Genomic DNA, 15,201 nt, shown 5'->3' on the forward strand with positions numbered 1-15,201 from the left:
CTACTGAAACTGCTCCAGTCTTGGCTGGAGTTTCTAACCCCTCTAATTATATGAGATATGTGGAGCAACTGTTCTGAAAGAGCATTTTCATGATCCTCTTGCAATAAGACATGTTCTTAAGCCCTGAGTTTATGATCCAGCCAGAGCCAAATCTGACTTCAGTTCCCCCAGTATGCTTGTACAGTCAGCCAATGAGCCTGGCTCGAAGGCTCTGTAACTGGGTCCTAGGGAGTACTGTCTTAATTTTTGACAGAAAAGAGTATCGAAAAGCCCTTTTCCTTGAAGTATTGAGACAGCATTAGAATACGTGAGTATGCCAGCAACACAGTTCTTCGGACACGACTGCTGTAAAAAGTAAAACTGTATGAAGCAGAGGTAGGCTTTTGAAATTTCCTCTTAATAAGTTCTACCGTGAGTTCCGCATCCTTTTCACTGCTCTTTACCAACTTACAGAATGATCAACATATTAAAAAACATAATGATTTTATTTCAAGATAAAAGGTATTTTTTTCTTTCTCCTCTTAAACATTTTTACTCTTCTGAGCTCTAAAAAGAATATTTTACCTTCCTGTCCCACAGTACCAGGGAGACCCTGAGTGCCCTTAAGGCCTTCAATGCCAGGGAAACCAGGATCGCCACCTTCACCTTTTTGTCCTGCGCTTCCTCTTGTGCCTGAAAAAGCATGAAGCCAGTATATTCTTTTAATAATCTCTGTACAATCCTAAAAGCTAACAAGCATAATGTGAAACTGGCTACCTAATAGGTCCTGATCTTGCCACATAAAGACGTTCTTCTAGTCAGGGTGCTTGCATAATCTGGGAGAATGAGCAGTTGCCTACAGCATGCGGGCCAAACCATCATTAAATTTGTTTTTAAAAGTAATCCCCCAATTATGTGGAACATGACACTGATGTTCAAGTGTGCTGCACGTGCAGGGAAAATTTAATACACGACCTAACCAACCCAATCCAAAATTGACGTGGCTCTGCTATCCCATTTTCCATAATTATTTCCTCTTCAGGAGCTCTCATGAGAGCACAGGTTCAACAGGCACCAAAAGCCTATGGTAAACTCCCCCTCCCTCCCTCTGTGGACTTCAGTATGAAAAAAGTAATACATGCAAAGCAACTGTGAAATTAATACCTGTTAAGCCTGGCACACCAACTTCCCCTTTAAGGCCTGGCATTCCTGGTAAGTTTATAGTATCTCCCTGCTCACCTATTTCAAGCAAAAAAGAACACATGAGTGTAATGCTTTAATTTAAACAGTATTTCCTGTTGTTTTGAGTGAATTGCAACCTCTGAGGCAAAATTCAGTAATTATTATCTTTCTAGAATAAAAGAGGAGTAAATTAAAAAAGGAAAAACATAAAGTCTCTAGAACAACCACCCTCCCCACTATGGATGGCTTCATCCACGGACAGTACACGTTGCATGAAATTAACAGTATTAAACTTTTCACAGCCTCCTACATCTACAATACCATTCTGTAAGACTGAAGGCTCTTTAACACTGAAGACCCCCTAAGACTCTTCAGAACTTAATGCTGAGCGTTTGATGAGCAATGAATACAAAGAGGGCTCAGATAAGAGAATTAACTCACCTATTTCACCATGTGAGCCAGGAGTACCAAAATGGCCTGAAATTCCTGGCATGCCCTTTTCTCCCTGTCACGCAATTGAGAACAGGTATCAGTTAGCAAAGACGAGGATATATTCAACTTTCTAGGCAGCGCAGTTTGGAAATATTGAAAAAAGGTTATCAAATTTACCGGTTTTGAGTTTCTGAAGTCCTTCATGGAGAGTAATTTGGCTGAAGTCAGTTTAACCGAATCAGTACAAAACCAATGGACAAATTATATTTGTAAAGCCTTAAGTCTGAAATCGAGAACATCCTATTGCACATATATGTTAGTGAGTCCTTGTGCTGATTTTGGCTGGGGTAGAGTTAATTTTCTTCACAGTAGCTAGTATGGCTTTAGATTTGTGCTGGAAACTGTGTTGGTAACAGAGAGATGTTTGAATTACTGATGAACAGTGTTTACACAGAGTCAAGGCCTTTTCTGCCTCTCAGTGCACCAGTGAGCAGGCTGGGGGTGCACAAGAGGCTGGGAGGAACACAGCCAGGACAGCTGATCCCAACTGACCACAGGAGTATCCCAGACTATATGGCATCATGCTCAGCATGTAAAGCTCGGGGAAGGTTGGGCAGGGGGCCACCGCTGGGCATTGGCTGGCTGGTGGTGAGCATTTGTATCACTCGTATTTCTTGGGTTTTATTACTTTCTCGTTATTTTCCTTTTCATAACTATTATTATAATAATTATTATATTTCAATTATTAATCTGTTCTTAAACCCATGAGTTTTCTCACTTTACCCTTCCAATGCTCTTCCCTCATTCCACTTTGGGAGAAGTGAGTGAGCAGCTCTGCGGTGCTTAGTTGCCAGGTGGGGTATACCACAAGAGTCCTGCAGACCTTGGTTAGGAAGAAGTCCTACTGAAATCTAAGGGCAATGCTACCTGAGAAAGGAACATAGGTTTTGGCTCTCTTAAATAAATGATGTGTGTGAGTCTACTGTCAGGCGTTTTGGAAGAGTCTATTTCTTCCACTGTAACTTATTTTGCATCCAAAGTGAACCACAGTGAATTATCCTCTAGGAGCTGAGATTCTTAGACTCTTTTACTGTTAGATGAGTGACAGTGAATTATTTTTGGCAGTGGTACCATAAGTCCCAGGAGAAAGGGAAGAGCACGCTCAGCATGCGAAAAATTTTACCAACAGCTACAGCAACAGTTAGGTCTGCAAGGACCTAGAAGGAACTGTGCAGGTCCTCATTGACAGCTGGCACCTGAAATTTGGATGTCTCCCAATAGAAGATAAAGGACTCTGCCTGATGAACACTGGAGGGACCAAGCAAAAATATTTGGCCTATTTATTAAATTTTTATTGCATTTTTATCTTTTCATTGTAGCTGTTCAGCACCGTGTCAAGGGGTGAAAGCCACTCCCTAGAGAAGCTGCATGGCAGCACAAGGACACCTTTATTCCCTCATGGGCATGAACTCACCCTGATTCCTGTAGTGCCAGGGAAGCCTCTGATGCCAGGAGAGCCGGCTGGACCTGGATACCCTTTCAGACCTGTCAGCCCTTTCGCTCCAATGTCTCCTTTCACACCAGCCACATAGCTGGGATGCCCAGGGGACCCTGGAGTTCCTGTCTTTCCGGGAACACCAGGCATTCCCTTGCTACCTGCAGGCAAAAAAGAAGAAAAATAGAAAAGATGTAAACTATTAAACCTGAGAAAGGCTAAGATGCAGTTGCTTGTAAGAAGCTTTCAAAACATGTCACCATAATGCATTAGTACAAAAAGGAGGCACACACACACAACATAACCCCACAGAGCTTTCCTTGGCTCTAAATGCAGTAAAAGGCAGCCAGGAGCTCAGCTTCTGCTGTCAGAGACTTTGCTGGGAGGGTCTGCAGCACAGTGGAACAATGAGTGGGGTATATTTAATATGGTAACTGAGAAAAGACACCAACCAATAATCCTGAACGTACTTGGGTTCTTTTTGCTGTGACCACTGACCTTTTAAGCCAAAGAATCCCTTCGTGCCCCTTTCTCCAACATCTCCTTTTTCACCTTTAACTTCCATCATCATGCTGGGCTTGAGCTTTGGGGGTTCTCCTGGGGGTCCTTGATCCCCACGGTCACCTAAGGGGTGAAAAACCAACCATGTAACATAAAGCTAGTCAGTGGCACTGCGGTGGAAAAAGTGAGCAGAAGAGTAAATTTAGCAAAAAGGGTTTAATAGATAATTTTGCAGAAACTAAGGAAAATCCACGCTGTATTGACCTGTCGCAATACGATGTGGCATCAGCACAGTCAAGCATTAAAAACTCCACGAAAACTGAGTTAAACTTTTGTACATGCAGTCCTGGGAAGCTGGACCCAAACTCCTTTGTGATAGATAATTTACCTCTCAGCAGTTAAGTATCATATGTTTATAAGAAACCAAAAAGCACACTGGAGAATGCACAGAAAAGTAGGTTAGTTCCAGTGAAAGGGAAACTCTCAGTCAAAATGCCTTGGGCAAAAGAAAGTGTTTGGGTTTGTTACCAGTTATTTTGTTCCTTTTCTTGATTTGAAGGTTACTGGTGACAACAGTAAATAATATTCTGAATAAAGGACCCGGAGAAGCTGACTGCATGATTGTCTTTAGTTCTTTGTGGGCTGGCAGAGACAGGCCATCCATCCAGACTTGTCTCCTATGATCATACACTGTCTTATAGTTCTTCACCAAGAAGTATATTTACACTTCTCTTCACAGTGGCTGTTTTCACACTTGCCTTTTGCTCATACCTCCCCTGAATTGCTGGGAGCATTGTTTTGCAACGTTTAAATTGCAGACTAGATTTTCTTAAGTACCTATCTCAGGGTCCCTGGAAAGAATATTTTGGTGCTGTGGTAAAGCGCACAAAGAAAAGAGGACTCAGTTACACTTTTCATTTCACTGATGATGATATCAGCTGAAACTTTACTGAATTTTAACTACTTAATTGCTTGTTTTTCTGAGTATTTAAGTACCTTTACAGTGCAACTGGAGAAAATCTGAATCTTCCCCCCATCCCCCCCCCCCCCAAACACCTTACTCTTCCTGAGAAAAGGATCTGTTAAGCTCTGCATATGCCCAGAGGTGCCACTATCTGAGCTCAGCTGAATAATGAGATGTCTGTCTCCAACCTTAAATGTGTAAAGATTCACAAAGAAGTAACCTTTCCCTGAGCCTAAAACTCAGGCCTCTCACCAGAGGCCCATGTGTGAAATAGGTCAGGAATGTCTGAGCTAAATTTATGATGTGAAAAATGTCTTTGTTGTCTTTGTGTCCTTGTAAAATTGTTCTCCAGATGTGAAAAGCAAACACACTGGTACCACCCATAAGCAAATACCTTTAAAACCACGTGCTCCTTGTGAGCCTTTATCACCCTGAGCCCCCAGTGGGCCAAATTCTCCTTTGATTCCCTTGATGCCTGGTCTTCCTTTTAGGCCTGTCATTCCTTTGAAACCATCAATGCCAGGTGAACCTCTTTCACCTTTAAAGAAAGAAAGGGAAGAGAACTGTTACCTCACTCAGATTTCTTCAAACTAAGCATCACATGACTAGAGTGGTGTAAAAACTGTGCAGCAGTATCTATTTTTGGGTGCCTTGATATCTAGGTCAATCTGCAGCTCTGGGTCAGGCACCCAAGTTAGAGAGGAGCAGGGGCACATTGAACTGCCCCAACTGGCCAGGAGGAGATGTTGTAGAGACGATCAGAACTTAGTGTCTTCTAAAAGTTCAACCCCTCTCCTACATGTGAGCTAGAGAAAGGTACCTAGTTCCATACAAGGTTTTTAGTCAGCCTCTTCTTCTACATGAAGAGACACAAATCTTGGGTTTAGGACTGGCTGGCCCTTTCTCACTACGAAATCCCACACTCTTTTTCTCCAAACAAGAGGATGCTGTTTTACACAGGGCATGCTAACATATAGATCTTAATTCCTCTCAAATGAGAGGTGATCAGTACTCCAGAGTTGTATTAGGAAAAAAACCTTATCTTTCCAACTGGTGAAATTTTAACATGCATTTATAGGCATGTCCCCCTCCTTTCCCCACCTTTGACTGGGCTTCACATAGAGTTCAATACTGTTGAAAATCCCTGTAATCCCTGTGAAATGTAGACAACTTGCATTATACATAGCATTTTTGGGACTGGCAGGTGAAAATCTCACCTTCTTGATACGCAAGATTAGTATCCTGGTAAAAGTCAACATTGAGGTCTTTGTGTCTGGCATTGCTCAGTATAAAACAGCTAGCTTTAAAAAACTTCAAAGCAAAGGTTTGGGTAAAATCTCTGATTTCACTGACAGCCAAAGGGACTGGGACAAGAGAAAGACTTCTGGACAGAGAACTGAGGAAATACTCTGCAATTTTTAAAAGGAGAAGTAAAACAGCCAGTTCCCTTCTGAGTAGGGCTGCATGTCAGAAGCTAGCATTTTGCCAAGCACAACACAGGAGATAACAGTGATTTTGGAATATATTAGGCACATGATCCTAATTCTTCCATTTTAAAAATAGGTAGCCCAGCAGAGAAGGTATCTTGTTCATCTCAGCACAGAACTGGTTTAGGCAACACTACTTTTTTTCAAAGCAGCTGTGCAGAGCTCACCTTTGTCTCCTGGAAAACCATCCATTCCACTTATGCCAGGGGGACCAATCACACCAGGCACACCTTGTAATCCTGGATAACCTGTTTCGCCTTTGTCACCAGACAGACCTTTCATGCCCACAGGGCCAGGAAAACCTTGCTCACCATCTTCTCCCCTAGCACCAGGTGGACCTGCCATGTGAACATGCGAATAGGGAGATTAAAAAGTGTTTGGACATACATGATGATTTTCATACAAGGCAGCTCAAGGAGGAGAAAACTGCTGTCCTACCAGCTTTGTGTTGAGGGGAGAACATTAGCACTTTTTTCACACAAGAACTGTAGACATGATTACAAAGACAAAGCAGATCCTCAATACAAACCACACTCGCTGCCAGCTTAGTCCTGCACCCACTCCCAACAGGACCTTTCCCTCCTTTTTTTAGGAATTAAGCATTTCTTCCATAACTACTCCCTCCTTTGGTAGCTCCATTCTCCCAGTCTGCCACCAGCAAGCTCTGACCTGGCTTGGTAGGTGGCTGTACAACTAAAAGCAGCAGCTCTGCCAGCAAGGATCGTCACCCCTACTTCCACCTCTGATACCAGTACAATTTTCAGACACATTGTCTACATCATTACTGCCATTTCTCTGGCTGGGAATAAAAGCACGGCATGTGCCACAATCCCAAGCTTAACTTTCTGCTGTGGAAACCATACAGTTGTCCTGCCACACAAAACTGTCAGCAGGAGGGACACAGGACAGCAATACTTCCTCACCAATAGGTCCTCGAGAACCAGGCCCGCCATCTGGCCCAGGGTTTCCTGGTGGCCCTGGGAATCCACGTGTTCCCGGAGTTCCCGGCAATCCCATCAAACCAGGGAGACCTTGTGGCCCTGGCTCTCCTTTGGATCCTGGCAAACCTGGGATACCATCCGCTCCTAAAATATCATAATCATGCATTAGAGAGTATAAATATCTAGAGAGCTTATTATCACCACTTCTGTGTATACACTAGTCTTTCAGGGTTTTTCCTCTGAAACTTCAGTGAGAGCAGGGAAAGCAAATTAAAAGACTACTCATTAGTTTTAAAATAATTCACATTACCAATACTGATCTCAGTACTTGTATTGGAAAGGTTGACTGGCTCTTTCATAATGGAAACAATCTGGCACTGGGCGGATAATGATGGGGCAGGTCTTTTCCACTTTTAACCCCAGTAATTCTGTAATTCCTGATCTCTCTCTTTATCACATATATCTTTTTAAGAATCAAATTAAGCAGCTGACTGAACCACTGAAATATGTTCTGTATCTTTTCTAAAATGTGATAGGCACGAATCAGAATATTTGAGGCAGGTTCTGTTTTGGGGTTATTGTTCAGAAATCTTCAAGTAAGGTCACTACAAGGCATTGCTACAAGATTCGTACAAATTCTTATGCAAAAAGGTCTTGACATGACTTAGTGCACTTGGTGAAAATTTACATCTCTACAAGGTAAGAACAAAGGGGGTATCCAAGATTTAAAAGCTAATTCCTGCTTTGTATTCAGATTGGAAATGCAGAAGCACAGAAGACCTCAAGAGTAAATGGCACTTAACATCCAGGCTGAGTGGATCTGCTTCTCTTTATTCAGGTTTTACATCAGTGTGGGTCCATTGCCTTGACTTAAGTGTGCTTTTATAACTAATGTCACATAACTTGGGTTTTCTCAACAACAGAATACAAGCTTTACCTCTTTGTTCTGAGGGGCTAGTAGTATAAGTGGCATAGATGATATAAAGGAAGCACTAGCCACTTCATGTAAAACTAAAAACCCACATCATATACAAAAAATTCACTACTTTTCTTTTGGAGTCATTCTTTCAGAACTGTAAAATAAATCAAGAAGAGACAAACTACTAATACTTTTTCTTTTATCCATACTTACTTTTTGTTATTGCTGAAAATTTAGTTCTACAGAAATGCTTAGGAAGAAGGTACAAAGGCACACAATTTTCTTTCCCTTTCAATTCATGTTTTACCTTGAGTTTCTTCCCCTTTTCAGAGTGATGTTTTCTGCCTTTTTTTAAATTTGCCAAGTGCCACAGAGCTGTCTTCATCTTTTTTTTTCACACTGTGGCTCTACTGAAGGTGAAACCAGTTCTCTTCACTTCAAACAACTTATGTAAGATGACGCTCTTCTTTGTATTGAAAATCATAAGAAAAGTCTCCCAAACTGGCACCTGTGATAGACATCCTTGCTTTGAGCTAGTCACACAATTACTACTCCTTTTGCCACTCCCACAACAGGGCAAGGGGGTAATCAGCATATTGGTAACACCTGATGGTGAAGGGATGGGAGATCATCAGTCACTGGGATTTGATACTGGGGTCATCAGTACCTCCAACACATCCTAAGACAGTCTCTTACTACTCTCACATTCCTATAATTTGCCTACATTTATACCATACTCTTACTTAAGCATTTCTTTATTTGAAGTAGTTTTACCTCTAACTCCTGGTACTCCTTGATCTCCTGGCAAGCCTTTCAACCCGGGGAAACCAGGAAGCCCAACATCCCCTCGAGAACCTGCTGCAGCACCTAAAGCATCACCAGGTAACCCCTTCAGTCCTGTGGCTCCTGGAGCACCAGATTTTCCTGTGAGGCCTGGGTGTCCCTGAAGTCCAGGTAGACCGTTTGGGCCCCTGTCTCCCCTGGGCCCAGTAAAACCTACAAATAAAACAGGGAGTAGGCATCACAGGGTTCACTATAAATGTTGGAGTTCAAATCACAGAGGCACCGTTACAACACCTTTTATATTACTGCAATTTCCCCTAGTCCTTAGCAGAAACATGCAGAATAAAAGTGTTTTTATATATATACACATACATGCTTTTAAACTACGTAGCATTTATAAGAACATTCGACCAAATGTGGAAATGGGCAGTTATATAGAAATACTAATACTAGTGTTTTCCTACTTTCTGCATCATCATTCTGAGTATATTCCATTTGGAATCTGAAATATCTTGTTACTGAATTTATTTCTGTGTGAATTTCATGGACTTTTACTGACACATTCACAATTTTGCACTATTAAGCAGATTTTAAAAGGCTGGTGTTTGTGTTACTTTTCATCATTACAGAAGTTGCAGGAAACCCTTTTGGATTTGAAAAATAGCGGTTTTGTATAACAGTTTCTTGTTTGAACATGGAAGGGAAGATAAATAAAAATGTATCTGGAACCAAGTTTTGTGTTCCAGTAACTGTAGTGAAGAGGTCAAAAGTATATAAAGAATGACAAGTTATTTCAAGATACCTGGAGGACCTGGTAAACCTTCTCGACCTGGATCACCTCGTGTACCATTTAGCCCTGGGAATCCCATGGGACCTGGATCACCTGGGAATCCTCTTGCACCTTTCACACCTAAATTATATGAAAGAAAGTAAGAAATTGTTTCTGAACAAACAAACCAGAAATGAGCATATAATATAAGAAAAGGTAGTGGTAAATATCACCATGATGTGTTTCTGGATGCAAAGATGAAACTTTTTTTAATTTAATGGGACTATATCATAGCTCTTTAGCAGTATTCATGATCCAAAGACATGGCCAAAAATCTAGGCTGAGTGCTCTTACAAACATGGATTAACCTGACTTAAAGACTAATGATATGGAGACTACCAGATGAAAATGACTAGGCTCATAGACTTTTAATACTTTGTAAATTAAGACTTTTATCTTGAAGTCAAAAGGCAATGTCAAAGAAGAATGCTCAACAGAAACAGGCTCAGATGAGATGCTGTAGGAGAAACAAATTTTTCCCTTCCTGGCTAACACGACAAGATCACAGAACAAGAGCAGAATGGTTTAGATAACCACAAAACAGAAATGTAAGGCTAAAGATTAGATCTAATCGTCCTGGAAACAGGATACAAATTAACTACACTACTTACTATATTTATGACAGTACAGATGTATAGTTTTGGTAGTAAAAGCAGGTGCCCTGAAAAAGTGTTTCTCTGGCACTGAACTCATATTCATACCGAGTTACCTCCTGACAAGTAAAATTAGACCTCACTTCCTTGTACTGTAGTATTTGACATTTGGGTAAGGACAAATATTACTGTTTCTCAACATCTGAACACTTGCAAGCATTGCAAGTGATACTTAAGTTTGTAAATTTTTTTATTTTTGCAATAGTTTTACTACATAGAATCATAGAATCATTAGGGTTGGAAAGGACCTTAAGATCATCTAGTTCCAACCATCCTGCCATAAGCAAGGACACCTCACATTAAACATCTCACCCAAGGCTTTGTCCAACCTGGCCCTGAACGCTGCCAGGGATGGAGCATTCACAACCTCCCTGGGCAACCCATTCCAGTGCCTCACCACCCTAACAAGAAACAATTTCCTTCTTATATCCAATCTAAACTTCCCCTGTTTAAGTTTTAACCCATTACCCCTTGTGCTATCACTACAGTCCTTGATGAACAGTCCCTCTCCAGCATCCCTATAGGCCCCCTTCAGATACTGGAAGGCTGCTATGAGGTCTCCATGCAGCCTTCTCTTCTCCAGGCTGAACAGCACCAACTTTCTCAGCCTCTCTTCATACAGGAGGTGCTCCAGTCCCCTGATCATCCTTGTGGCCCTTCTCTGGACTTGTTCCAACAGTTCCATGTCCTTTTTATGTTGAGGACACCAGAACTGCACAAAATACTCCAGGTGAGGTCTCACGAGAGCAGAGTAGAGGGGCAGGATCACCTCCTTCGACCTGCTGGTCACGCTCCTTCTCTGCCCAACCTGTAGCCCTGCCTGGGATTGCTCTGACCCAGGTGCAGGACCTTGCACTTGGCATGGTTAAACTTCATGAGGTTGGCATCAGCCCACCTCACAAGCGTGTCAAGGTCCCTCTGGATGGCATTCCTTCCCTCCAGCCTATCAACCGAACCACACAGCTTGGTGTCATTGGCAAACTTGCTGAGGGCTCACTCAATCCCACTGTCCGTGTCACCGACGAGGATGTTGAACAAGACCGGTCCCAACACCGATCCCTGAGGGACACCACTCGTTACTGGTCTCCAGCCAGACATTGAGCCATTGACCACAACTCTGCGTGCGGGCATCCAGCCAGTTCTTTGTCCACCAAGTAGTCCACCTTTCAAATCCCATCACAGAAGGCCACCAAATTGGTCAGGCAGGATTTCCCCTTAGTGAAGCCATGCTGGCTGTCACCAAGCACCTTGTTGTTTTTCATGTGCCTTAGCATTCTTTCCAGGATAATCTGCCCCAAGATTTTGCCAGGCACAGAGGTGAGACTGACTGGTCTGTAATTCCCTGGGTCATCCATTTTCCCCTTCTTGAAAATGGGGGTTATCTTTCCCTTTTTCCAGTCGTTGGGAATTCATTGTATTCCAAGATCAAGATTATTTGGTAAAGCTCCTTCTTTGAAAATAATTCCTGTGGAATGCTTTGTTTCCCTACCCTCCTGAGCTCCTCAAAAGTTCCCAGCTCAGGCTTGAAGGTCAACAACATGCTTTAACATTTTAAATGTTGTTGCTTAGTATCACCATGAATTACAACTCATTTCTTTCTACACTGAAAGCAAATTTCTCTCTATCTTTGAGAAACCAAAGAAAACATCACTTGAATTTTGATACTTTTTTTCCACTTCAGTTTTCTGAATTTCCATTATTTAACTATAATTTTTGCAGTTCTAGCTGTTATTTGTAGAGGGGAGAGGAAAACCTTTAAAAAGACCACAATTAAGGTGCACATAAACAGCCAATGCAGCATGAATAGCATTTTCCCAGAGCCATACAGGACTATTGTTCTCTCCCTTATATGAACAATAACTTCTCAGAAAGCAATTGAAAGGAAAAATCCTAGGCTTTCAGGTCTCAGTGAAAAATTCTAATGTACCTCTTACAGAAATAGCATCGTAGTCCTGTTTCCCATGTGTAATAACTGACTTCATTCATTCTGTTCAGTATTGCACTAATTAAAAAGCCATTCTAGAGAAAGAAGGCAGCAGATAGAGAATGCAACTACTGCTTACTGCATATTTCAGTAACTCATTATGCAGTGTTAGCTGCTGTTAACATGTTATGCCAAACAGTAGTAGGAAAAGGTTTTTATTTTAGACCAGTGTTTAGTTTGCAAGCTCTTCAGCTGTACATTCAAAACAGAAAACTTGAACATTTTATTCCACAGCGGTCACGTAGGTCTTGAGACTACTGAATAACAAGGATGTAAATTAGGGTGGGCTCTCTATGTTGCCAGGAATTTTAAAGGAACACAAGGACATGAGGGTGTGAGACTATAAAGATGACTCCTGGCTTGATATACTGGGTGCCATTAGCACCTTGTACACTGAGAGACTTGACTGCCTATAGCAGAGCTCCATCCTGGCTGAAAAGAAGTCAGGAAATCTTGTGGATAAAACCACATCACTCTAAGGAGACAATGAAAATAGTGTAAAGGAGGTGTTGGTGCTTTTGAGTCAATCCAGAGAATGTGGGTAGGAATACTGACCCAGGAAACTAGATTGACACATACATGGCAACAAGAAGCTGTGAAAAGTTGTAAAATGTGTCCTGTTCCCAATGGGTTGCCAGCTTCAGGACTCACTCAGGCTGAAAGGTGGCTATAAACAGAGTTCTGCCCTGGGCTCAGCTAGGGGCCTTTTCCAGTTTTTGGAGGAAAGGAAGGGAAAACAAATCTTAAAATTTCTAGAACATAAAAGCTGACAGACAGAGATTTGTTAAAGAGCTAACCGAAAGTACAAAATATAGACCACATGAAAACAGTGTCACTTGTTTTACAACAGTCTTACAGCTAGGAGTTAAATCTGGCTGTATTCACTGAAATAAAAACCATATGAATGAAAGAATAAACAAATCATCAAAGCAAAAAAAGAAGAAAAAAATTACAAAGATGGCAAAGAAAGCAACCTTCAGAAGCATTGATCCTAACAATAAAGTAAGGCATTAAGGACTAAGGAAACATAGGTTGGAGATACACATCATCTTTGAACAGAGATCAAATGTTCCCTTTTAGAATCCATTAGTCTGTGATAAATCGATCCATCAATCCATGCACTCCATAATAAACCTTATGCTGGAAAAAACCCCCAAACACTTGACATAGCCCATATCTCTGACATTGGCTAAAGCATGGAGGCACAAGAATAGCTGCATCAAGAATTTTACATTTACCAAGCTCTGAAAGACCCAGTTATAGTTTCTGTCAGTACTTTTACCAGCTGGTCATGAGAAGGTTTTACTGAAAAATAGCTTTATTGCTTTGGCTGGGAGTACATAAGCTTATAGGAACATAAGCTTATAGGAACTACCAGTGACGGTTCCCTCTTCAAGGTCAATAGTTACGACTAATCAGCATCCTTGTCTGTGTTTCTCTCAATTCCATCTCGCACAGTCCTTCAGACCCTGTCCCCTGCACCATTTCCTCTTTCTTTTGGAAAGAGGTGTGGAACCCTCAGTGCTGGGGAGGCCCAGGATTGCCAGATGGTCCCTCTGGGCTAGGACAGACCAGCTCTGCAAGAAAGGTATGCGTGGCTACAGACAGTGCAACTGCATTGCTTCAGACAACCTGGCCCATTACACTGAGCTGCATTAAATATTTCAGGCTCACACTCACTGAAGGTGCTCTGTATATCACAAGAGGAGGACTATTAAGAAGGATCTGCCACAGCTCTCCACTGCAACCTTTTATCAACCTGCTCCCAAAGGACAGGAATTTCCGTGCGATGTGTCCAGTCAGCTCTGGGAGACCTCAGTATATTTTCTACCTATCAGCCTGTAGACTCCTTCTGTACACCTTCACTTACTTGCAGTGGAGGATAGCAAATGGGCTGTCCTTTCTGTCTTCATTTGTTAATGGCTGACGCTCATTAGCAAAGGCAGAATTAGCTCAGGAACTGTGCAGCCACCTGGGCTTCAAGCTGCTTAGGTCTCTCTGCTGGCTTTAAGTTAACATTGTCCTCCTTTGTAATTTCTAAAACTCACTGCCTCCTAAGGTTCAACTTTAATTGATCTGGCAAGATCTTCCTCAAAACATAATACATGTGCAAAAGAAAGGTGAAAGCAAAATGTTACCTGTGGCTCCTGGCAGTCCTGGATTGCCTCGGGATCCCTGTGGCGGCCTCACACAGCCTGCACCTGAAAGCAAAGAGGGCTGGTTAGTCACACTGTATGTGCTCATACGTTGCCACTCATCAACTCTGTGCCTGCAGTTGAGACAACATCATTAAAGCAGGTGAATTAAATTAACAGGCAAAACCCTAATATTAAAAAATATTTTATTCTTCATTAAAAAAAAAAAAAAATTGGTCATGGGTGGCATTTTCAGGAGAGCACTAAAGGTGCTCTTCTGCCTACTTCCCAGGGGCTATGGTGGCTTGCTCCAGTTAGACTGGTATGGGAAGGGTAATCAAACCTCATGGATGACTATTTTTCAGAATAAGAGAGAAACTTTGTTTCCCTGTGGGCAATTTAGACTCCTGAAGCAATCAGATAAATTTTGGTACAAATGAAGGTTTTTTTTATTTATATGTCAAGTTGTACTGAAAACCTTCACTCAAAGCTCTTTAAAAAAAATGGTTTAAATTTTCTTGGGCATCTAATTTTTGGGACTGTTGTTATAGAGTGCATGGCAACCATAATTTTGTCACAATAAACACTCAGGAGCAATGAAATAAAGAATTTCTGAATTGCACAGCTAAAACTGCAATACTTTTAGAATATGTTCAATTTAATTAAATTACTTTAAAGCTATGTACAGTATGTGCATGGTTATTTGTGACCTGAAGTTCAAATACTTTACAAATAAGAACATCCAAAACAATCACCAGAAAGAATCAAGCCATAAGAGCAGCATAAGACTAAATTTTAAAATATAATCAAGCAGTTTGTACGTACAGTACCTGACCATATTGGCTCAGTTCCATCTCCTCTAGAAAAGTCTTCAGTGACCTGCCCACAGTCTATGAGCAAAGAATGGTAAAGGGCAG

At 41.6% G+C, this 15,201-nt stretch overlaps 1 protein-coding gene and 1 long non-coding RNA gene across 3 annotated transcripts in view; one reads left to right on the top strand and one right to left on the bottom strand.

The window, feature by feature from the left end:
• The window catches only part of LOC130592700 (uncharacterized), a 38,062-nt gene that overhangs the window by 14,301 nt on the left and 8,560 nt on the right, over window positions 1–15,201 (top strand). The gene's annotated exons all lie outside the window — the stretch shown is intronic.
• The window catches only part of COL4A2 (collagen type IV alpha 2 chain), a 145,998-nt gene that overhangs the window by 13,589 nt on the left and 117,208 nt on the right, over window positions 1–15,201 (bottom strand). For both annotated transcript variants that reach the window (XM_057397219.1, XM_057397218.1), the window contains 12 exons: window positions 15,115–15,174; window positions 14,288–14,350; window positions 9,486–9,593; window positions 8,675–8,896; window positions 6,964–7,125; window positions 6,208–6,378; window positions 4,948–5,091; window positions 3,587–3,712; window positions 3,068–3,249; window positions 1,603–1,666; window positions 1,144–1,218; window positions 565–672 (listed from right to left, as the gene is read on the bottom strand). In XM_057397219.1, coding sequence (XP_057253202.1) covers window positions 565–672; window positions 1,144–1,218; window positions 1,603–1,666; window positions 3,068–3,249; window positions 3,587–3,712; window positions 4,948–5,091; window positions 6,208–6,378; window positions 6,964–7,125; window positions 8,675–8,896; window positions 9,486–9,593; window positions 14,288–14,350; window positions 15,115–15,174 — 1,485 coding nt within the window. The remainder of the gene's footprint in view (window positions 1–564; window positions 673–1,143; window positions 1,219–1,602; window positions 1,667–3,067; window positions 3,250–3,586; window positions 3,713–4,947; window positions 5,092–6,207; window positions 6,379–6,963; window positions 7,126–8,674; window positions 8,897–9,485; window positions 9,594–14,287; window positions 14,351–15,114; window positions 15,175–15,201) is intronic.

The sequence above is a fragment of the Pezoporus wallicus genome, unplaced genomic scaffold (genome assembly GCF_028554395.1).
Source record: "Pezoporus wallicus isolate ANWC-B61680 ecotype Strahan unplaced genomic scaffold, APGP_CSIRO_Pwel_v1 contig_1851, whole genome shotgun sequence".
In the NCBI taxonomy this organism is placed as follows: domain Eukaryota; kingdom Metazoa; phylum Chordata; class Aves; order Psittaciformes; family Psittacidae; genus Pezoporus; species Pezoporus wallicus.